The sequence below is a fragment of the Artemia sp. Qi Xiang Cuo genome, chromosome 8, assembly GCF_049724085.1.
Source record: "Artemia sp. Qi Xiang Cuo chromosome 8, ASM4972408v1, whole genome shotgun sequence".
Classification (NCBI taxonomy): Eukaryota; Metazoa; Arthropoda; class Branchiopoda; order Anostraca; family Artemiidae; genus Artemia; species Artemia sp. Qi Xiang Cuo.
In genome coordinates this window covers 26,036,578-26,060,515 of record NC_142801.1, presented here as the reverse complement: position 1 = coordinate 26,060,515, position 23,938 = coordinate 26,036,578, and the positions used below count along the sequence as shown (strand labels likewise).

The following is a 23,938-nucleotide window of genomic DNA, read 5'->3' as shown; positions in this document are numbered from 1 at the left end:
CTTGCCCTGTGAGGGGAGTGTCCTGCTCAAAAGTATAATTTCCTGAATTTTAACTGCGTGGAACAAAATGGCTATTTCAAAATTTTGATTGGATGTGTTAGGGGAAATGATGGGCGTGCAAGGGGCGTTAGTTGCCTTCCAATTACTTTCGACTATTAAAAAGGGCACAACCCGTTTCAATTTCAAATTGAATGAACCCTTTTTGAAGTTTCTACGACAACACTTTCTCTAAAAACGTTATATGCCCCCAGGGCATAACTTACAATCCTTGTCCTGAGGGTTGTGAGGTGGTTGTCTTCCTTAAAGACCTAATATCCAGAACTTTCAACTACGTTGGACAAAAGGGCTATCTCACAATTTTGATTGGTTGGGTTTGGGGAAAAGGTGGGCGTGAGAGGGGGGTTAGTTCTCGTCCAATCATTTTCAACTATTAAAAAGGGCACTAGTCCTTTGAATTTCCATTCAAATGAGCCTTTTTTGAAGTTTCTAATACAACACCTTCTATAAAAACCTTACATGCCCCCAGGGCATAACTTAAAACCCTTGCCCTGAGGGTTGTGGGGGAGTGTCCTTCTCAAAAACATATTTTCTATCTGGAAATAAACTACGCTGAACAAAATGACTATCTAAAAATTTTGATTGGGTGTGTTTTGGGGGAATGATGGGTGTGGGGGGGGGGCTAGTTGCCCTCCAATCACTTTCGACTATTAAAAGGGCACCAGCCATTTGAATTTCCAATCAAATGAGCTTTTTTTGAAGTTTCTACGACAACACCTTCTATAAAAACCTTATATGCCCCCAGGGTATAACTTGAAACCCTTGCCCCCTGGGTTTTAGGGGAGTATCCTCCTCAAAAACATATTTTTATCTGGAAATCAACTACGCTGAACAAAATGGCTATCTCAAAATTTTAATTGGATGTGTTTGGGGGAATGATGGGCGCGGGGGGGGCTTGGTGCCTTCCAATCACTTTCGACTATTAAAACGGGCACTAGCCCTTTGAATTTCCAATAGAATGAGCCTTTTTTGAAGTTTCTACGACAACGCCTTCTATAAAAACCTTATATGCCCCTAGGGCATAACTTAAAACCCTTGCCCCGAGGGTTTTGGGGGAGTGTCCTCCTCAAAAACATATGTTCTATCTGGAAATCAACTACGCTGAACAAAATGGCTATCTCAAAATTTTGATTGGATATGTTTGGGAGAACGATGGGCTCAGGGGGGGGGGGGGGGCTAGTTGCCCTCCAATTTCTTTCGACTATTATAACAGGCACTAACCCTTTGAATTTCCAATCGAATGAGCCTTTCTTGAAGTTTCTACGACAACGTCTTCTATAAAAACCTTATATGCCCCCAGGGCATAACTTAAAACCCTTGTCCCCTGGGTTGTAGGGGAGTGTCTTCCTCAGAAACATATTTTCTATCTGGAAATCAACTACGCTGAACAAAATGGCTATCTCAAAATTTTGATTGGATGTGTTTGGGGGAATGATGGGCACGGGAGGGGGGAGGGCTAGTTGCCCTCCAGTCACTTTTGATTATTAAAACGGGCACTAGCCCTTTGAATTTCCAATCGAATGAGCCTTTTTTGAAGTTTCTTCGACAACGCCTTCTATAAAAACCGAATATGCACCTAGGTTATAGGTTAAAACCCTTGCCCCGAGTGTTTTGGGGGATTGTTCTCCTGAAAAAAATATTTTCTGTCTTGAAATCAACTATGCTGAACAAAAGAGCCACCTCACAAGTTTTATTGAATGTATTTGGAGGACTGATGGGCTTTGGGGGGGGGGGGGGGCTAGTTGCCCTCCAATAACTTTCGACTATTTAAAAGGGCACAAGCCACCCCAATTTGCAATCGAATGAGTCCTTTTCGAACTTTCTACGACAACTCCTTCGATACAAAGTGCCCGGGTATAAGGAACCAAAAAACAACAAATTGTGCCCACATCGTTCTTTACTTAGGCAGCGCTAGCGCACTGCCTATGATTTCTGTTCGTTTCGGGTTTCTTTTATTTATCGATGCTGACTTGTGGTAGCTTTACACTTGGTAGATTATTTGATTTTATTTTTGCTCATTTTTTGTTAATGATCTCTTATCTTATTCTAGTGTTTTTCAACTGGATATCTTATTTGTATTTTTTTTTCTGCATTCCGCAGAATATTTTTTAAGTGAGTGATATCTAGATTCCCATAATATGTATCTTACATAATATTGCATTATCAAATTTAGTTGGCCAATTAGGGAAATTAATTTCAAAAGCTTTTTCCAAAAAATAAGTTTTTCAAAGAAAAGTAAAGAACTCCATTAAACAAAAAATAAGCAAAAATAAAATCAAATAATCTACCAAGCGTGAAACTACCACAAATTAGCATCGATAAATAAATGAAACCAAAAAAGAACAGAAATTACAGTAATTAACCGAGTAAAACTCCAAACAAGCAGAAATTAATATGATTTGGGCGCAAAACCCCTATGCCTTCCCAAAGCCAGAAGAACATTTGCACTTTACTGAAAAAAGATAAATGTTTTTACTTTTATAACTTTAATAAATCAAATAATATAAACATTTTTATTACTAAATATCAGTATATGTATATTAAACTGAAAATGCATATTCATTTGTATTTTCTCAGTAAAGTGCAAATTTTGTTCTGGCCTTGGGAAGGCATAGGAGTTTTGCGCCCAACTTATGTTAATTTCTCTTCGTTTTGGGTTTCATTTATTTATTGATGCTGATTTGTGGTAGGTTCACGCTTGGTAGATTATTTGATTTTATATTTGCTGATTTTTTGTTTAATGGAGTTCTTTACTTTTCTTTGAAAAACTTATTTTGTGGAAACAGTTTTTTAAATTAATTTCTGTTCGTTTTATATTAACATAGTCTTTTCAGGGAAAAAGAAAATAATACTTTATATTTTTTCGTATTTTAAGACTATAGTTTGGCGTACAATATTTTCATTGGATGTGTTTTGGAAAATGGTAGGCGTGAGAGGGGCGTTAGTCGCTATCCAATCACTTTCAACTATTAAAAAAGGCACTAGCCCTTTCAATTTCCAATTGAATGAGCCCTTTGAAGTTTCTACGACAACGCTTTCAATAAAAACTTTATATGACCCAGGGCATAACTTAAAACCCTTGCCCTGAGGGCTGTGGGGGGAGGGGTTGTCATCCTTTAAGACCTAATTTCCAAAACTTTCAACTACGTTGAGTAAATGGCTTGGGGAAAAGTTGGGCGTGAGAGGGGGCTTAGTTGCTCTCAAATCACTTTCGACTATTAAAAAGGGTACTATCCCTTTTAATTTCAAATCGAATGAGCCCCTTTTCAAGTTTCTAGGACACAGATTTCAATAAAAACCTTATATGCCCCCAGGGCATAACTTATAATCCTTGCCCTGAGGGTTGTGGGGGAGTGTCCTCCTCAAAAATTTGTTTTCTATCTGGAAATCAACTACGCTGAACAAAATGCCTATCTCAAAATTTTTATGGGAAGGGTTTGGGGGAATGATGGGCTTGGGGGGGGGGGGCTAGTTGCCCCCCATTCACTTTCGACTATTAAAAAGGGCACTAGCCCTTTGAATTTCCAATCGAATGAGCTTTTTTATAAGTTTCTATGACAATGCCTTCTTTACAAACCTTATATGCCCCCAGGGGATAACTTAAAACCCTTGCCCTGAGGACTTTGGGGGAGTGTCCTCCTCAAAAACGTATTTTCCATCTGGAAATCAACTACGCTGAACAAAATGGCTATCTCAAAATTGTGATGGGATGTGTTTGGGGAAATGAAGAGCGTGGGGGGGGGGCGTGGTTCCCGCCAATCAATTTCGAATATTAAAATGGCCACTGTCCGTTTTAATTTTCAATCGAAGTTGCAAGTTTTGAAGGCTCTATCACAACATCTTACATATAAGCCGTATATGCCTCCGGGGCATCATTAAAACCCATGCACTGAGGGAAGTGGGGGAGTATCCTCCTCAAAAACATATTTTCTATCTGGAAATCAACTACGCTGAACAAAATGGCTATCTCAAAATTTGGATTGGATGTGTTTGGGGGAATAATGGGCAAGAGGGGGGCTAGTTGCCCTCCAATCATTTTTGACTATTAAAAAGGGTACTAGCCCTTCAAATTTCCAATCAAACTACGCTGAACAAAATGGCTATCTCAAAATTTTGATTGGATGTGTTTGGGGGAATGATAGGCGTGGGGGGGATAGTTGCACTCCAATCACTTTCGACTATTAAAAAGGGCACTAGAACTCAATTTCCAATCGAATGAGCCCCTTTTGAAGTTTCTACGACGACCCCTTCCATATGAAGTGCCCTTCTCTAAAGGAACAAAAATAATACTTAGTACATTGTGCCAACATCGTTCTTGTCAAATTTTTTGTTAATCTTATCATCAAATCTTATAAAAATTTTGATCGTTCAATCAAAATTTTGATTGGATGTGCACGGGGGAATGATGGGCTTGGGGGAAGGGGGAGCTAGTTGCCCTCCAATCCCTTTCGACTATTAAAAAGGGCATTAGCCCTTTGAATTTCCAGTCGAATGAGACTTTTTTGAAGTTTATATATATATACATATATATATATATATATATATATATATATATATATATATATATATATATATATATATATATATATATATATATATATATATATATATATATATATATATATATATATATACATATATATATATATATATATATATATATATATATATATATATATATATATATATATATATATATATATATATATATATATATATATATATATATATATATATATATATATATATATATATATATATATATATATATATATATATATATATATATATATATATATATATATATATATATATATATATATATATATATATATATATATATATATATATATATATATATATATATATATATATATATATATATATATATATATATATCCTCTAAAATACAGATAAGCAATGCTTTTCAATAAAATACAAGTTGGGACTTCATTCTCAGAAAATGTGCATAATATCCAGGGGATGTGCTATTAGTAGTGGGGCCATAATATATTCCACAACATCCCTAGCAGATTCCCCTAAGATTTCCACAATATGCCGTGCTGCGTCACACCATCCATAGCAGATTGCCATTGGATTCCATGAGGCCCTGTTACGTTACAAGACACGCCCCTGTTTCTAACACCAGGTGTAATATGGATGACGCAATTGTACTTCAGTGTTCCAGAAAAACATAAATTTCCAATTAAAAACCTTCATTTCTATTAAAAAACCTTTGACTTCTCCTAAAAACATTCATTTCTATTTAAATACCTTCATTTCCATTTAAAAACCTATGATTTCCCCTAAAAACATTCATTTCTATTAAAACCTTCATTTCCATTTAAAAACCTATGATTTCCCCTAAAACATACATTTCCATTTAAAAAACTATGATTTCCCCTAAAAACCTTCATTTCGATTTAAAAACCTATGATTTCCCCTAAAACAGGTAGATTTTCGGTAATTTTAAATCAATTGACTATCTCTAAATTTTCCCACAATAGCTCTACAGTCTTCTTTCGACTAGAATTGTTGTTTTGCATCACAAATCGGCTGAAAACGCTGCTTTGCAATGGCACAGTGTTTTGGTTAAAGTTAATGTCTATGTTAACCGTTTATTTTGTAGAATTAGCAGGAGCTTTAAGAGACGAATGTACCACTGTACAGTATTGCTGCCCCTGAAACAGGAAACTCAATATGCGTATAGATTTTTGGCAATTCTAAATCAATTGACTATCTCAGAATTTCCACACAATAGCTTTTCGGCCATCTTTTTGCTAGAATTTTTGTTTTTTACTAAAAATCGGCTGAAAACACTGCTTTGCAGTGGCACAGTCTTTTGGTTAAAATAAATGTATATTTAAACTCTTTATTTTGTTGGATTAGCAACAACTCTTAGAAACGAATGCACCACTGTACGGCATTGCTGCCACTGAAACAGGAGGCTCAATATGCGTCTAGATTTTCGGTATTTCTAAATCATTTGATTTTTAGCTTTTCGGCCTTCTTTAGGGTAGAATTGTTACTTTGCGCCACAAATCGGCTGAAAGCGCTGCTTTGCAGTGACACAGTCTTTTTGGCCAAATAAATCTCTATGTTAACCGTTTCTTTTGTAGGAATGCATGCAACCTTAGAAACAACTGCGCTACTCTGCGGCGTTGCTGCCTCTGAAACAGAAGGTTCAATATGCGTATATGTTTTCGGTTATTCTAATTCAATTGATTATCTTAACAAATTGATATCCAATTCTGCTTCTGACTCTGGTTACAATGGTTCTAATTCCTATTTTGCTGGCTTCCATCCCAGTTCAATCGATTCCAGTTCCCACTATGCCCACGCCGATCCCAACTCCAAATCCGACTCCGGTTGTGTCAGTTTTGGATTTCTCCACTTCTGCCCCTGATTCCTAAAATTCCGATTCCGCCAATTTCGCTTCAAGTTTCCGCTATTCCAAGATTTTTATGCGGCTACCTCCACTGCTAATCTATGACCGGCAAATGGCATCATTCTGGTGCATATTATCATGCCTAGAGCTTTTTCAACCTTCTTTACACAAAAATGACTTTACAAACAAAAACAGACCATTGTTTTTTACTTGAACAACGGAAAACTGCCATTTCATTATGCGTTTAGACTAGAATCGATCTTTAAAATTAATGAAAACCCTCAATAACATTCTTTCTGATGACTCCGGGTAATTAAGATCAGCGTGACGCAGTGTACCCACCCGATGGCATCCCCTAATGCACATTGCTGTTCCTAAGACATTTTCCAGATAATTTCATGCTAAAATCCATGCTTCAAACCCACTGATTCGTGTTCTCGCAAGTCAAGCCGCTGTGATACCCCCCCCCCTCCATTGCAATTCACACCACTGTGGCAAACAAAAACGGCACACAACCCCATCTCCTGCACATTATCACGCCTAAGGGTTTTTTTCAAAAGTTTTCCTATAAAATATCCGTTTATACTAGGATCGATCATTTAAACTTAATGAAAACACCCAATAACATTCCTTCTGATGAATCCTAGCATTTGAGATCAGCGGGACACAATGTACCCAGCCCGATGACGTACCCTGTTTTGCGTGGTTAAAAACCATGCTTTAAATCGACTGATTCGTGTTTTCACAAGCCAACCCACCGTGATGCCGTGTTTTTCTTAATACTAATAAAAGTTTTTCTTATTATTAACTTTATTTTTCTTAGAAAAAACAACTTTTCTTAATAATAACCAAATTTGCCTAATAGTAACATTTTTTCTTAATAGTAACAAGTCTTTTAGTTGTAACAGGTTCTATGTTAATGGTGACAAGTGTTTACTTAATAGTAACAAAAGATTTACTTAATACTAGCAAAATTTTTCTTAGAAGTAACAAGTTTTTCTTAATACTAACAAAATTTTTCTAATAGTAAAAACTTTTCTGTTAATGGTAACAAGTTTTTTTTCATAATTGTACGAAATTTTTCTTAATGCTAACAATTTTTTCTTAAAAGTAACAAGTTCTTCTTAATAGTAACCAGATTTTTCTTAGAAGTAACTAGTTTTTCCTAATAGTGACAATTTTTTCAAATATTAACAAGTGTTCTAAAATGGTAAAAATTTTGTCTTAGAAGTAACAAACTTTCATAATAGTAACACATTTTTCTAATAGAATCATGTTTTTTGTTAATGGTAACAAATTATTCTTAATACTAACAATTGTTTAGAAGTAACAAGTTCTTCTTAATAGTAACAAAAGTTTTCTTAGAAGTAAATAGTTTTTCTTAATAGTAACAAATTTTTTCTAATAGTAGCAAGTTTTCTATCAATGGTAACAAATTTTTCTTAGAAGTATCAAGTTTTTCATAATAGTAACACATTTTTTCAAATAGTAACAAGTTTTCTGTTAATAGTAACAAAATTTTCCTTAATACTAAAAAATGTTTCTTAATAGTAATAAGCCATTCTTAATACCAATGAAATTTTTCTTAATAGTAAAAATTTATTTTATTAACAGTAACATTTTTCTTAATATCAACAAGTTTTTCAGAATTGTAACAAGTTTTCTGTTAATGATAACTAGGTTGTCATAATTGTATCAAGTTTTTCATAATACTAAAAAATGTTCTCTTAGATGTAATAAGTCTTAAAAAATAGGGATAAATTTCATTTAATAGTAGCAAGTTTTCAACAGTAGCAAGTTTATTTAACAGTTTGTAACAAAATTTTTCTTAATACTAAAAAATTTTTCTTAATATTAACAAGCCATTCTTAATACTAACGAAATTTTTCTCAGTAGTAAAACGTTATTTACTAACAGTAATATTTTTATTAATAGCAACAAATTTTTCAGAATTGTAACAAGTTTTCTGTTAATGATAACTTTTTCATAATACTAACAAATGTTATCTTAGATGTAATGAGTTTTTAAAAATAGTGATAAATTTTATTTTAATAGTAGCAAGTTGTCTGTTAATGGTAACAAGTTTTTCTTATAATTGTACCAATTTTTTTAGAAGTAATATGTTATTCTGAATGCTAACAAAAGTTTTTGTTCATACTAACAAGAGTGTTCTTGGAAGTAACAAGTTTCCCTTAATACTAATAAAAAATTTCTAATAGTAATAAGCTTTCAAATACTGGTAATAAGTTTTTTCATAACTGTAACATGTTTTTCTTAATGCTAACAAATTTTTCTTAGAAGCAATACATTTTATTAATATTAACAAAGTTTTTCTAATAGCAACAAGTTTTCTGTTAACGATAACAATTTTGTTCTTAATAATAAAAATTTTTTCTTAATAGTAATATGTTTTTCTTAATACTAACAATTTTTTTTCTTGAATAGTAATATTCTTTCTTAATAGCAACAAGTTTTTACTGATAGTAACAAATTTTTCTAATAGTAAAAAGTTTGCTGTTAATGGTAACAAGTTTTTTCATAATTGTAACAATTTTTTCTTAATACTAAGAAATTTATCATAGAAGTAGCAAGTTTTTTCTTAGTACTAGCGAAATTTTTATTAGAAGTAACAAGTTTTTCTTAATAGTAACAAATTTTTTCTAATATTAAAACGTTTTCTGATAACAATAACAATTTCTTAATACTAACAAATTTTTCTTAATAGCAAAATGTTTTTCTTAATACTAACAGAAAATTCCTTAATACTAAAACGTTTCTTCTTAATAGTAACTTTTTTCTCTAATAGCAACACGTTTTTCATAATAGTAACAAATTTTTACTAATAGTAGCAAGTTTTCTGTTAAAGGTAGCAAGTTGTTTCATAACTGTAACAAGTTTTCTTATTACTAAAAATTTTTTATCAGAATTAACAAGTTTCTCTTAATACTAACAAAATTTCTCTTAGAAAACATAACTTTTTTTAAAAGTAACATGTATTTTCCGTAATACTATTAAGTATTAAGAAAAGTTTTTCTTAATGCTAACAAATTTTTCTGAATAGTAACAAGTCTTTCATATTACTAACAAATTTTTTTCTTATTACTAAAAAGTATTTTCTTAATAGCAATAAGTTTTTCGTAATACGAATAAGTTTTTTCTTAACAGTAAGAAAATTTTTTAGAATGATAATGCATTTTTCCTAATACTAAAAATTTTTTCTTAATAGGAAGAAGTTTTTTCATAATAGTAACAAGTTTTCTGTTAATAGAAACAAGTTTATTCTGAACAGTAACATTTTATCTTAATAGTAAAAAAATTTTTCTTAATGATAACAAGGTTTTTCTTAATAGTAACAAAATTTTTCCTTATTGATGACATGGTTCCTTAATAGTAAAAAGTTTTTCTTAAAAGTAACAAGTTTTATTTTAATACTAACAAAAATTTTTCTTAATACAAATTTTTTTTTTATTCATAGTAACATTTTTTCTTAATAGTAAGTTTTCTTAATGACAACAAGTTTTTGTTAGTACTCAAAAGTTTTCTGTTAACGGTAACAAGGTTTTACTGCCACATTGCTAAAATGGAGAGTCATCAGACCCTCCCTTCCTCTAATTATTGATATTTCTTCAGACCGAAACGCCAAACACACATGAGTGTGAATGACAACCCAACTCTTGCCATTTATTTCATCATAGTTACAGATGACATTATAACTGGATAGGTGCAGTCAGATTAAGTTTACTTCTTTTAGATTATGGTCCATTAAGTATGGTTAGCAAACCCATGCTAACCTGACCTAAAGGAACGTAACTTAAAAGAAGTTAAGTTAATCTAACCTATGTTGCCTGGGTCTAATGATTCTCCATTTCAGCAATATGGTACAAAAACGTTGTTACAGCTAACAGAAAACTTTTGAGTATTTAGAAAAACTTGTTATCATTCAAAATGTTATTACTATTAAGAAAAAATGTTGCTATTAATAAAAAAGCTTTTTAGTATTAAGAAAACTTTTGTTAGTACTAGGAAAAAACCTGTTACTATTAAGAAAAAACGTGTTATCATTAAGTAAAATTTTTGTTACTATTTAGTAAAACCTTGTTATCATTAAGAAAAAAATTTTTACTATTAAGAAAAAAATTTACTATTAAGAATAAACTTGTTTTTTAACAGAAAACTTGATACTATTATCAAATAACTATTTAATATTAAGAAAAAACTTGTTATCATTAAGAAAAATTGCTACTATTAAGAGGAAACTTTTTAGTATTAAAAAAAATTGTTGTCGTTAAAAAAAATTTTGTTACTGTTAAGAAAAATCTTATTAGTATTACAGAAGACTTATTTCTATTAAGAAAAAATTTACTATTATTAAAAAATTTTAGTATTAACAAAATGTTTGTTAGTATTAAGAAAAACATATTACTATTAATAAAAAAATTGTTAATATTAAGAAAATTTGTTACCATTAACAGAAAACTTGTTTTTATTAGAACAAATTTGTTACTTTTATGAAAAAATTGTTACTTCTAAGAAAAATTTTTTACCATTGACAAAAAACTTTCTAATATTAGAAAAAAAATTTTATTATTAGGAAATCCTGATTACTTCTATGGAGAATTTGCTACTATTAAGAAGAACTTGTTATTTCTAAGAAAGAATTTTAGTATTAAGAAAAAATTCATGCAATTATGAAAAAGCTTGTTACCATTAACAAAAAACTTGTTACTATTGAAAATTTTTTGTTAGTTTTAAGAAAAAATTGTTACTCCTAAGAAAAATTTTGTTAATATTAAGAAAAACTTTTGTTACCATTAAGAAAAAACTCGTCACCATTAACAGAGAACCTGTTATAATTATGAAAAACCAGTTGCTATTAAGAAAAAATGTTACTATTATGAAAAAATTTATTACCTTTAGCAGATTTTTTTACTATTTTTTACTATTATGAAAAAGTTGTTACTTCTAAGAAAAATTTTGTTAATATCAAGAAAACTTGGTGCAATTATGAAAAACCCTGTTATCATTAATAATAACTTATTACAATAATTAAAAGCTTGCTACTAATTTCAGAAAACTTGTTACTATTAGACAATTTTTTTATTATTAAGAAAAAGTTGTTGCTTGTAAGAGAAATGTTGTTAATAATAAGAAAACTTTTGTTAGTATTAAGAAAAAAAGCATCACGGTGGGCTGGCTTGCGAAAACACGAATCACTCGATTTAAAGCATAGTTTTTAACACGAAAATATTTGAAAAATGTCTTAGGAAAGATAATGTGCATGAGGGTACGCCATCGGGGTGGGTACATTGTGTCACGCTGATTTCAAATGCTAGGAGTCATCAGAAGGAATGTTATTGGGGGGTTTCATTAAGTTTGAATGATCGATTCAAGTATAAACGGTTATTTTTATAGGAAAATGTTTGAAAAAAACCGTTAGACCTGACAATACGCACCAGATGGTGTTGTGTGCCGTTTGTAGTTTGCCAAAGTGACGTACATTGCCATGGAAGGGGAGGGGGGTCACGGTGGGTTGACTGGCAAGAACACGAATCGGTTGATTTGAAGCATCGTTTTCAATATGAAAATATCTAGAAAATGTCTTAGGAAAGATAATGTGCAAGAGGGGATGCCATCGGGTGGGTAAACTCTATCCGCTGATCTCAACTGCCAGGAGTCATCAGAAGGAACATTATTGGGGGTTACATTAAGTTTAAAGATTTATTCTAGTCTAAACATAATGAAATGGCAGGTTTCCGCTGTTCAAGTAAAAAACAATGGCCACTTTGGTTTATAAAGTTATTTCTGTGGGAAGAAGGTTGAAAAACCTTTAGGCATGATAATATGCACCAAAGTGGTGCCATTTGCTGGTAGTAGATTAGCACTGGAGGCAGTTGCATACAAAGTCTTGAAATAGGTGGAAATGGTGCGGAATTTGCGGAATCGGAATTGTGGAATCAGGGGGCAGATGTTGGGGAATCCAGAACTGACACAACCGGAGTCAGATTTGGAGCTGGGATCGAGTGGGCGTAGTGGGAACTGGAATTCATTGAACAAGGGTCGATGCCAGCAAAACCGGAGTTGGAAACATTGTAACGAGGGTCAGAAGCGGAATTGGAGATCACTTTATTAAATTAGTCAATTGATTTAGAATAATCGAAAATCTATTCGCAAATTGAAACTCCTGTTTCAGATACAGCAATGCCGTCCAATGTTGTGTTCGTTTCTAAGGGTGCACATAATCCTACAAAATAAACGGTTAACGTAAAGATTTATTTGGCCAAAAAATACTGTGTCCCTGCAAAGCAGCATTTTCAGCCGATTGGTGGTGCAAAACAACAATTCTACCCTAAAGAAGGTCGAAAAGCTAAAAGTCAAATGATTTAGAATTACCGAAAATCTATACGCATATCGAACCTCCTGTTTCAGAGGGGGCAATGCCTTACAGTGGTGCAGTCGTTTTTAAAAGGCGCTGCTAATCCTACAAAATAAAGGGTTTACATATATATTTATTCTAGCCAAACGACTAGGCCACTGCAAAGCAGTGTTTTCTGCCGATATTGGGTACAAAACAACAATTCTAGCAAAAAGTAGGCCGAAAAGCTATTGTGTAAAATTCCGAGATAGTCAATTTATTTAGAATTACCGAAATATATACGCATATTGAGCCTCCTGTTTCAGAGGCAGCAATGCCGTATAGTGGTGCATTCGTTTTTAAAAGGTGCTGCTAATCCTACAAAATACACGGTTAACATGGACATTTATAGCAGCGTTTTCAGCCGATTTGTGATGCAAAATAACATTTCTAGTCGAAAGAAGGCTTAAAAGCTATTGTGTGAAGATTCTGAGATAGTCAATTGATCTAGAATTACCAAAAATCTACCTGTTTTAGGGGAAATCATAGGTTTTTAAATGGAAATGAAGGTTTTTAGGGGAAATCATAGGCTGTTAAATGGAAATGAAGGTTTTTAGGGGAAATGTATGTTTTTAGGGTGAAATAGTAGGTTTTAAATGGAAATGAAGGTTTTTAAAAGGAAATGAAGGTTTTTAGGGGAAATCATAGGTTTTGAAATGAAAATGATTTTTTCTAATACTGAAGCATGATTGCGTCGTACATATTACACATAGTCATGGTAATAGGGGCGTGTCTTGTGACGTGACAGGGCCCCATGGAATCCTATGGGAATCTTCTAGGGATGTTGTGGAGTATATTATGGCCCCATTACTGCTATTTTATTGGTCTAGCAGAGTACCTGTTTTTTTGTCTAGTTTTCCTTTACATTCAGATTAAAAAAAATTAATAGGACGTATCTCTCGGCATTTCACCATAAATCGTAATACCAAGAGATATAATAATTTATTGAAATATAAGGAATTTTACTCATATATGTCAGTTTTCAGGACTGAAAACGATTTTGAGCTTTTGGTGGACAGACCACATTTGGCCAAGACTATAATTTTGAACATGGGAATTTTTTTGCTCCGTTTTCCTTGAGACAAACATCAAAATGCATAACGCAAATGATCAACACTAAACAGGCTGCAGTATCTAAAATACGACATTCCGTGCAGGGCCGTTTCTAGGATTGTTGTTTTTTGTGTGTGTATGTTTGGTTTACGAAATGATTTTTTTTCGGAGGGGGGTCGGGGTTCCAAAAATTTTAAATGACGCATCAAGAATATGTTTATATTCATTTTTGAAGTTTTTACGAATCGTACAAACACTTCGCGGGAGGGGGGGATTTAAGCCCCCCGGATACGTCCTTGGTTCCTTGTTGTAGCTCTGGCGATTACGATTCCTTTATTTGACCCCTGTGATAAACTTCATGCAAGCACATTAATTTGTCTTAAATAGTCCTGATATTATTTTATTTTTCAGTATTGTGGCAATAGCTCAAACCTTGAGCACATCAGCTTGCAGACTGAGGAAATAGCGCATTTTGAGTCTGTTGAATACAGAATTTTATTGAAAAACTTGCAAAAAGCTTATTTCAATATAAAGAAAAGAGGTAATATTTTTGTGTCTTTTAGTAAAATCCAACAAGATCTGATAAAAAAAAAATTCTCCAGGGGCCTTGAAACAAAATTCTCCTGGCGCTTAGGACGTTGAAACCAACTTTCAGTTGTTAGGAACATCGATTAGATCTGACTACAATTTAGAAAAGGCGTTTTTGAGAAGTGGGAGCAATTTTTAAAGGCTTCAGTATTAACTTGAATCTAATATGGAAAAGTGAGGGAAGTATTTTCCAAAATGGACAAACAAGAAGTCATTTTGAATGGTTATTTTTTGCAAAGATACTGATTAATATAAAGCACCAGTGAATATTTTGACTTTAGGACCAATGGTGATCATCAGCGAAAAAGAAGAAAAAAACAAATTTAGATCCCAATCATGACTCATGAAATCATGAATCATTATTTTACTTATTAAATCATGAATCATGATTTGACTGATCAGTCATGATTAAATCATGACTGATAAAAACAAACTAAACACCAAAAACTGAGTTTTTTAGAAGTGATGAAAATTTTTAAATTTGGTATTTTGATTTTAGTTTTTTTTATCAAGGTGTTTTGATTTTGATCCCATTTTTGTAAAAAGTGGGTACACATAACTCCCACAGCTGCGAAATCGCTAGAACATTTTTAAGGAAATGTTCCTTAAAAATAACCTAACCTTTCCTGAACTTTAAAAGAAACTCAGCTCCATGAAAAAAACATAGTTCTGATGATAAAAGTTTTATTAAAATTACATTTTAATTTTTTTTTTGTATAAAATTAATTAGCTTAGGATGCTTCTAGGAATATTTATGCAGTTTTTGTTGTTTTCATTTTTTTTAAATTTAATTTGTTAGTTAGAATGCCTCTAGGGATGTTTGTGTGAGCAATCGTTACGCGTTAGCAAAAATAAATTTTTTTCCCTAGCGTAGTGATTTATATCTGTAATGGTTTATATTTATGTTTATTATGTTAAATACAATCAAAAGCCAAATTCTCTGGCACAAAACTAGAGAAAATAAATCGATTTTATAAGTTTTCGGGAAAATTAGATGTCGGGTTTTAGTTTTCTGTCGTTTGTTGGGATTTATTATCCAAGCTCTACAAGTTATGTCAAGAACGCCCAATCAATTCTAAATAAATTGACCAAAAAAACTAAAAACGTTTATAATTGACGAGACAGGGTGATCGTAGCCTTAACAATACGAAAAACAAGATTCAAGTAGGTCAAGTAAACTAAAGGCGACTAGAAGATTCGCCTTGGTAAAAGATGCAGCAAGAATTCATAATTCAACGTTTGATGCTATTTTCTTTTTCTTTTTCTTATCTAATAGCTTTTTTATTAGGTTTGAGAGGGCTGCTTGTCTAGTTTTATGTTCTTTTTTTTGTGCGTTTTTCAGTTTCTAGATTCGACAATTTAATCTTTCTTTTTTTTTCAACGCCCATTTTGATTCTTTTTTGTTCCGTACAATTGCCTGTATGGGTGAGAGACTTGGAATAAACGTAATGAGGGACTAAAAACAGAGCCTAGGAATGTATAGATCTATAAAAACACATGCCTGGATTTTTCCTTCGTAGTGCGTTATTGATTTAACTTTTTTATTTTGTTTATTTTCGCCAGGTCTTCGGGCATAGCATTTAAAAAATGTAGTTTTGAATATAAAATTGGCCCTGAATAGAAAAGCCATACCTTGCCAAGAACTAACCTAGCATTTCTACAGAATAAGAAGCATTCTACAAAGCCAGTCTATGAAAAATTTCAGAAGTAAATCAGCGTTATTGTTGAATCTTAAAACTATGCCTCACTTAAAAGTTATCTAAAATTAGCAAAAAAATATACTAGTTGGATGTTTCAACAGTTGCCAGGAATGGTCTTCTATGACCAGTTTCAGATATAAGCGCGAGCAAGTCCTTCTACTGCTCAGAGGCAGACTTTTCCACTCAACATGAAGTTTAGTGGAATCGTCGGTTTCCAGCGAAACTCATACTACAGAAATAATCCCATAAAGTATGATATTAACATTTAATAAGCCCGGTCTTGTCTTTATGTAGAAAAGGCCAAAAACTATTGTTTCTCTTTTATTAATACACTGTAACTTTTGTATACGCCCTAAGTGATTAAAATTTTTTATGATATTCATCCATTGCTCCAAAATATTAATTATAAGCTATAAATGTTTGTAAATAAATTTATTCATGTTCATAAGAGCATTTGTACATAATTTCACTTTAAATGACACCATATTCAAATTCAATGTGATATCCAAGAAATTTCAATCTACTGTTGAAGTCCAGACCATTTTAAGTAATATAACCTATTTGCGTCGAAAATTACATTTTTTTCTACTGAAAAATGCAACAATCTTAATAATTTAAATAATTTGTTGGAATTCAATAAACAAGTCATAATTCCAACAGAAAAATTGGATTTTTTTGACTTGTTGAATTCGAGCAAAATGTTTTGTTGGAAATAAATTTTTTTTTTACAGTGTGGGATTCAGTACGAAGATCATTTAAACATATGATAATTGCATGGAAAAGGCAATCATTGACAGTTGCCTCAATTGAAATTGTCTTTTATAATGCCATTTTATGGTTAGAATGCTAAATTTGCGTAAAATCTTACCTAATCTTGCGGAATTGACTAAACAGATAAGGCGCTAGAAATAGTGTTCTCTTTTTCAGATAACGAGTTAAGATTAATTTTAAAAGTGACAAATCCTGGGATAGTGGAAAGAGGACGAAAGGTCATCATTCTACGTGCAGAAACTGAGCAAGAAAAGAATTTCTGGCAGGCAGTTATACATAAACAACTGTAAGTAGCTCATATCGCAAAGGCAATTTTGTTTGTGACGTACTCAGTATATAAATCTGTTTATATACTCTATTGATGCTATGATGATTTGCTACACAGATAAGTTTTCGATTAATGTTTTTCTTAGAATTTTTCTTTTAATTTTTGTGTTTAAAAAAAATAAAGTACTTGATTTGTTTTTCCACTTTTATTCATATTTTACAGTTTTTTGTACGGAGAGGTTCTTCAGCTTGCGTATTCAGCACTTCTTGCTATGGAAATTTCATTTGCATGCTAATGTTTTGCTTTTTTTACTTAAATGTTTGAAAACACGTTTCGTCTTCTTAGAATGTAGTTTCTTTTCTTATATCATTCTATGCTTTGCTTCCCCATTGGAGAAGATTTCCGGATTAGAAATCTAAACATATTTTTTAACAGTTTCCGTTTGACTGAGTTATTTGTATTTTTTCTTTCTTCCTAAATTTGAATGTCAGAGAGTTCTTTTTCAAGTTTTACTTTGATTGAGTTAAGTTTCCTCCCCCCCCCCCATAATACTAAAGTCTAGCAATTGGTCGGTACTTTTTCTCAATCCGTTTATTTTCACTTTTTTCCTTTAGTGCTCTATAATATAGACATCAACAATTTATTGAACTTAGTATCTTTTAGTCGAGTCGGTTTTCCTTTTTTTTCTTTTTTTTTCTTTGGCTTTTCCCATAATGTAATTTCAAGGAGTTTGCTCACGAGTTAGTTCTTTTTTTTGCTTTTTCTGTTCTTGGTTTGTTCCATAATATGGATTTCAGGGAGTTAGTAGACTTGGATCCTTTCCATAGTTTAAATGGCGTGGAGCTTTTCAAGTTTTTCTTTTTTATCAGGTTAGTTTTACATTATTTTTCTTTGGTTTTCTTATAATGTTAGGGAGTTTGTTGACAAGTCTTGTCAAATTAATTCTTATTTATTTTTCTTTGATTTTTTTTTGTATAATTAATAAAAAACTTTTTTTACGAAATAAGCTTTTACAAAAATAGTGATTAAGACCACACTGCCTTTCCATAACAAACAACAAAAGCACGAAGAACAACAGGGAAATCTTTTTGCAAGACAGTGGAGATAATTTGAATGAATATTTCGGCCCTATGTCCAAGGGCCGTTCTCAGCAAGACAAAAATATATAAAAGAATAACAAAGACTCACAACAGCATGCGACCAATAAAACCAAAAATTAAAATTTTTCAAAGCAGTCCTAGCATCCTTAGTTTTTTTTTTTTTATTAAGTAACAATGTGTTTATTTAAAAAAAAAATATATAAATAATCTATTCCCTGAAGCAATGCTTGTGCGGGAGAACACCCACCTAATAAATCAAAAAACCAAGAAACCAAAAAAAAAGACAGAAAAAAAAGAAAAAAAAGAAAAAAAAAACAAAAACAAAAAAAGAAAAAGAAAAAAAAAAAAAAAAAAAAAAAAAATTAGAGCTCAACTTACCGGACCCGAAAACCAACGAACCTCCAAACAACACCCAACAAAATTATAATAACTATAATCATATTCAGCTGCAACTAAGCCCTCCTCAAAAACAAAACTTAAGTGGCATGGAATAACCCATTCAAAATATACACATCAAAACAATGGTTCTTTAACAACTTACGAAATTCCTGCAAACCCCCAACATTCCTCAAATCCTCTGGCAAACTCTCCCAAACTAACGGAACAACATGGCGAATTGAAAACCTAGACCTAGACGTGACCATAACTGGTCTTCGCACCAACTGAGAACATCGTGTCAAATGATCGTGAATAGTAGACGCAAGACTAAACATTCCTGAAAAACATGATGGTAACTCCGATGCTAAATATTTAAACATAAACAGAGCATTATAGAATACACATATTCTTGCCAACGGTAGAATTTTATACTTGCTGGAAAGATGCCTCACCGATACAGATAGGTCAATTTGATTACCATAAAGAACTCTAATTGCCATATTCTGTGTTACGCAGAGCGGATGAAGGTGAGTTACGAATGTTTTCGACCAAACCATACAACAGTAAATGAGATATGGGTGAACCATAGAAAAATACAACATTCTCAGAATTTCACACGGAAAAAGATACCTAAGTTTACGCATAATACCAATATTACGAGACAATTTGCTGTTAACAGATGCAATATGGTCTTTAAAACTAAGGCTTTCATCAATTATAACACTAAGGTATCTAGTACTAGTAGATCTTACAATAGTATGGTGCCCTACTTCTATATTATTAATCCATGGATAATGTCCAGTAATTCTACCATAAATCAAAAAATTCGACTTATTATGATTCAGTTTCAATTTATATAATCGCATCCACTTTTCAATCGAAGAAATACCTTGTTTCAACATAGTCATCAGCTCATTCTCAGTTCTAGCCGCTACAGTGAAATAAGCATCGTCAGCAAAACATGATAGAATTCCTTTAGTACCGTAATTATCAAGGTCCAAAGAACAAGACACATTACTTGAAGCTCTACAAAGGTCATTTATATAAACCAAAAACAACAAAGGGCCCAAAACGGAACCCTGAGGTACTCCAATCGAAATATATTCAATTTTAGACGTAACTCCATAGTTCAGTGAAGTTCAACCAGGACTGATAAAAAGTAAGTTAAAACAAGGCGATTCAGTGAGATGAAAGAAAAATAATTTAAAAACACGTTCTTATTGCTAATCCAACCTTTTTGGCAGCTAACCTCAAAGGTCTTTTTGTGATCGGTTCTGTGTTAATGTCTATTGGTTTTTTAAAATATTTTGTAACATCATTTTTAATTAAATATGTGCATAGAGCATTTATTGTATATTCCCCCAAGTCCCTATTTAAGGAAATAAAATTATTAATCTTAAGTCTGATTTCAATTGATTCTCGGACTACCTGCTTTATGCCTAGGTCATTGCTAATAAGGGTGGATTCATCAACAAATACATTGTGGCTAGGATTTTCAAAAATATGGCTGCCTAATGCAGAATCAAATGAAACAGTGGAAATATTAGAATTTAGAGCTTTGATTATATCATCTTTATGCTGTTGTATGCGCTTTTCCTTTCTATTTGTCTTCTTTTTTTTCTTTCTATAAATGTCAACTGACTTATTTTCTTTTTAACAGAGTTAGTTTTCTGTTTTGTTCTTCGGGTTTTCCCATAATATAAATATAAAGGAGCCAACTGGTTTTTGTTTAGCCGCCTTAGTTTTCATTCTTTTCTTTATATTTTCGTATTTTCCCATTATACAAATTTCAGTGAGCTTATGGACTGATTCTCTTCAGTCCAGTTGGTTATCCTTTCTTTTTCTGCTTTCTCCTTTCAATTTTTTCTTTCTTCAATTTTTCTCTCTTTTTTCCTTTTTACAATATAAATGCAAGGATACAGCAATCTAGTCTTTCCCAAAGATCCCAAGGATATACCAAACGGAGAATTTCCTCCCAAAATTCCCCCTGAATGGAAAGTTTATCCAATGGAAAATTCCCTTATTGAGAATTTCTCCCGCGGAAAATCCCCCGGCACGAAAAGATACCCCAGGCAACTTCTACCCCGCTACAAATTCCTCCCCACTAATCATTTCCCCGGACAATCCCCTGAGACATCTCTTTATGTAAAATTGAGTCACCAGTGAGAAAATGACACAAATAAAAAGAATCAAAAAAGTTTGTGGTAACGAACTGTAGGTAAGGAGCGATCCGGCTCAATCGTAACCGGAACCCTAAAAAACAGAATTTTGATACCAATACATATATTAAAAGAATTGAATTTTTATGTAGATTTCAAATATATAAATTTCATTAAGTTTAGTTTTACCCATCAAAAGTTACGAGCCTGAGAAAATTTTCCTGATTTTCGAAAAAAGAAGGAAACAGCCCCTAAAAGTCAAGTAACCTCAATAAAAATCATACCATCAGATTCAGCGTATCAAAGAACCCTACTGTAAAGGTTTCAAGCTTCTATCTACAAAAATGTGGAATTTTGTATTTTTTGCCAGAAGAAAGATCACGGATGTATGTTTTTTTTTCTGGGGTGATCGTATCGACCCAGTGGTCCTATAATATCGGGAGAGGGCTCATTTGGACGGAAATTAACATTTCTAGTGTCCTTTTTAAGTGACTTAAAAATTGAAGGGCAACTAGGCCCCCTCCCCCACCCCTTTGCCCCAAAATCGTTCGATCAAAACTTTGAGATAGCCATTTTGTCCATCATAGTTGAAAGGCCCAATAACTGTACCTTTGGGTATAATATGACCCCGCAGCCCCAGGGGAAAGGTATTTAAGTTAAAAATTTTGCCCATTTTTTTAGCATAGTATTTGTTATTGAGATGTAGGCATACATTTTCGGTTGAGGGGGGGGGGACAAATTTTCTGCTGAGGTTTTTTCCACGGGGAGTGAACTTATCAGGGGAAATTATACACTGGGGGAATTTGCCAGAATTCTTATAAAAAATTCTGTTTATGTATCTAGCTTGCTCTTTTCCGTCTCAATCTTACGCGCAGAGTGGTTAAGAGTAATTTTTCGGGGTAAATTTTCACCGGGATTGAATTGTCTAGAGGATATTTCCATGGGAAGGAGGTTTCTCCGTGGGGATAGGGCTAGATTTCGTGGCATTACTTAAAAAAGATCAGAAATTAAAGAAAAAAACAAGCTTTTTCAACTGAAAGTAAGGAGCAATATTAAAACTTAAAACGAACAGAAATTATTACGTATATAAAGGAGATTCTGGGGTTCTCCCCTCCTCAACACCTCGCTCTTTACGCTAGAGTTTGAATTTTGTCCCAGTTCTATAATAATGACTCCTGAAACACAAGGGACGTGTAATTAAAGCAATAAGACGCTTTTTTAAAAGTACTAAAAAACTCTAGCGTAAAGAGCGAGGAGTTGAGGAGGGGCACCCCCCTTATATACGTAATTATTTCTGTTCGTTTTAATTTGTAATGTTGCTCCTTACTTTCATTTGAAAAAACTTGTTTTTTATTTAATTTCGTAAAGGAATCCTGGCAAATTCCCCCCTTGTAGAATTTCCATAACATGCAGCCCTGTCCTGAGAAGCTCTGAGTGATCATGTCATCCCTAGAAGCATAGTTATCGAACCTTCTAATCACAAGTATGCCGAACAAAATGGCTATATCAAAATTTTGATCGGATGACTATGGGAAAAAAGGGCATGATAAGGGGGCTTAGTTGCCCTCAAATTTTTTGTGGTATCTAATAAAGTGCACTAGAACTTTTTATTTCGTTTGAACAAAGCCTCTCCTAATCTTTTAGGATAGTTTTTTTTCGATACGATTACCCATGAGAAAAATAAAAACCGAAAAAAAAAACAAGCACATATCCAAAATCTTTCTTCTGGCAAAAAAATACAAAATTCCACAATTTTGCAGATGGGAGCTTGAAACTTGTACGGTAGTGTTCTTTGATACGCTGAATCTGATGGTTTGATTTTTATTAATATTCCTTTACTTATAGGGATGTTTTCCCCTTCCCCGAAACCAAGGTAAATTTTCTCAGGCTCTTCGCTTTTGATGGGTAACAATAAATTTAAAAAATTTTTGTATATTTTGAATCAGAACATAAATTTCTTTTGACGTATCTATTGTTATCAGAATTCCATTTTTTAGAGCTTCGGTTGATATTGAGCCGAGTCACTCCTTACTTAGAGTTTGTTACCACGAACTGTTTGGTATAGCAATTATGACTATAATAGGTCAAGTTATTGTGGATTTGCCTGGTTTCTTGTTTAAGTGACAGAAAACAATGACACGTCAAAGAGGAGACCTTTCTCTTTGGTTTTTTCTTGTTTTGCACAATTGCCTTGAATATATAATTTAATGGTATTATGAAAATTACAAATTGAAAGCTTGGGTTAAAGTTAACCTAAATTTCAATTCCTGAAATCTCAATTCCTGCAGTTCCTTCAGTGGAAAAAATCCAACAAAGTTGCTTCTGAAAATATACATGACGATCCTTCCAATGGATATCGTTAGTAGGAGTGGCTTTAATCCCCCGCCCCCCCCCCCGAAGAATGAAAGAGACAAGACAGTTGCACACAAAAAGACAACGGGAAATGTTAAATACATGCCAATTTGAGAAAGGGCGAAAACCTTGGTTGCGCTCCTGTTTGAAATTTTAGTTTCTCCAGCTTGAATTTTAAGGCCCCTAGCTTCTTAGGCAGTGGGGAGGCATTTCCATAAAACATACTTGTGGTACATCTTATTTACTGTGGTTCTTTTTGTCCCAAAATAGACGACATGTAGATCAAACCGCAGATTTTGCCTATGAAAGGCAACCCGTTTAGAGCACATCTCTAAAGGCATTGATGTTTGTCGTTTAAGAAGTGTAGTCTTCTGGAATTGAGGTAAAAAACAGCTGAACTCTGTGCTGACCACTGTTTTTTTTTCTTACTGCCAAGGAAATAAAAGTTTTTCGTAGGGAAAATATTAGAGTGCTAGACTCCTATGTTTCCTTTCTACAATACACCTTACTTACCTTTCTGTAGAAAAACCTTACCTTTTTCTTCTTTTTTTTCAGAAGTAAATTGACTGTAGATGTTAATAGAAAAGGCCATAGTCATCTTTTACAAGTAAGTAGCACTATTATTAATGCGTTACAGACTATGACAATCTTACGTTTTATATTACGCATATAAATATAATCTTTAGTTCTATTAAATGCTACAGCTAGATTG

At 32.7% G+C, this 23,938-nt stretch overlaps 1 protein-coding gene across 1 annotated transcript in view; it reads left to right on the top strand.

The window, feature by feature from the left end:
• The window catches only part of LOC148949278 (uncharacterized), a 328,547-nt gene that overhangs the window by 84,121 nt on the left and 220,488 nt on the right, over positions 1-23,938 (top strand). Inside the window, exons 6-8 of the mRNA XM_089092668.1 lie at positions 14,322-14,451; positions 17,126-17,255; positions 23,782-23,833. Of these exons, the coding sequence (XP_088948794.1) occupies positions 14,322-14,451; positions 17,126-17,255; positions 23,782-23,833 (312 nt within the window). The remainder of the gene's footprint in view (positions 1-14,321; positions 14,452-17,125; positions 17,256-23,781; positions 23,834-23,938) is intronic.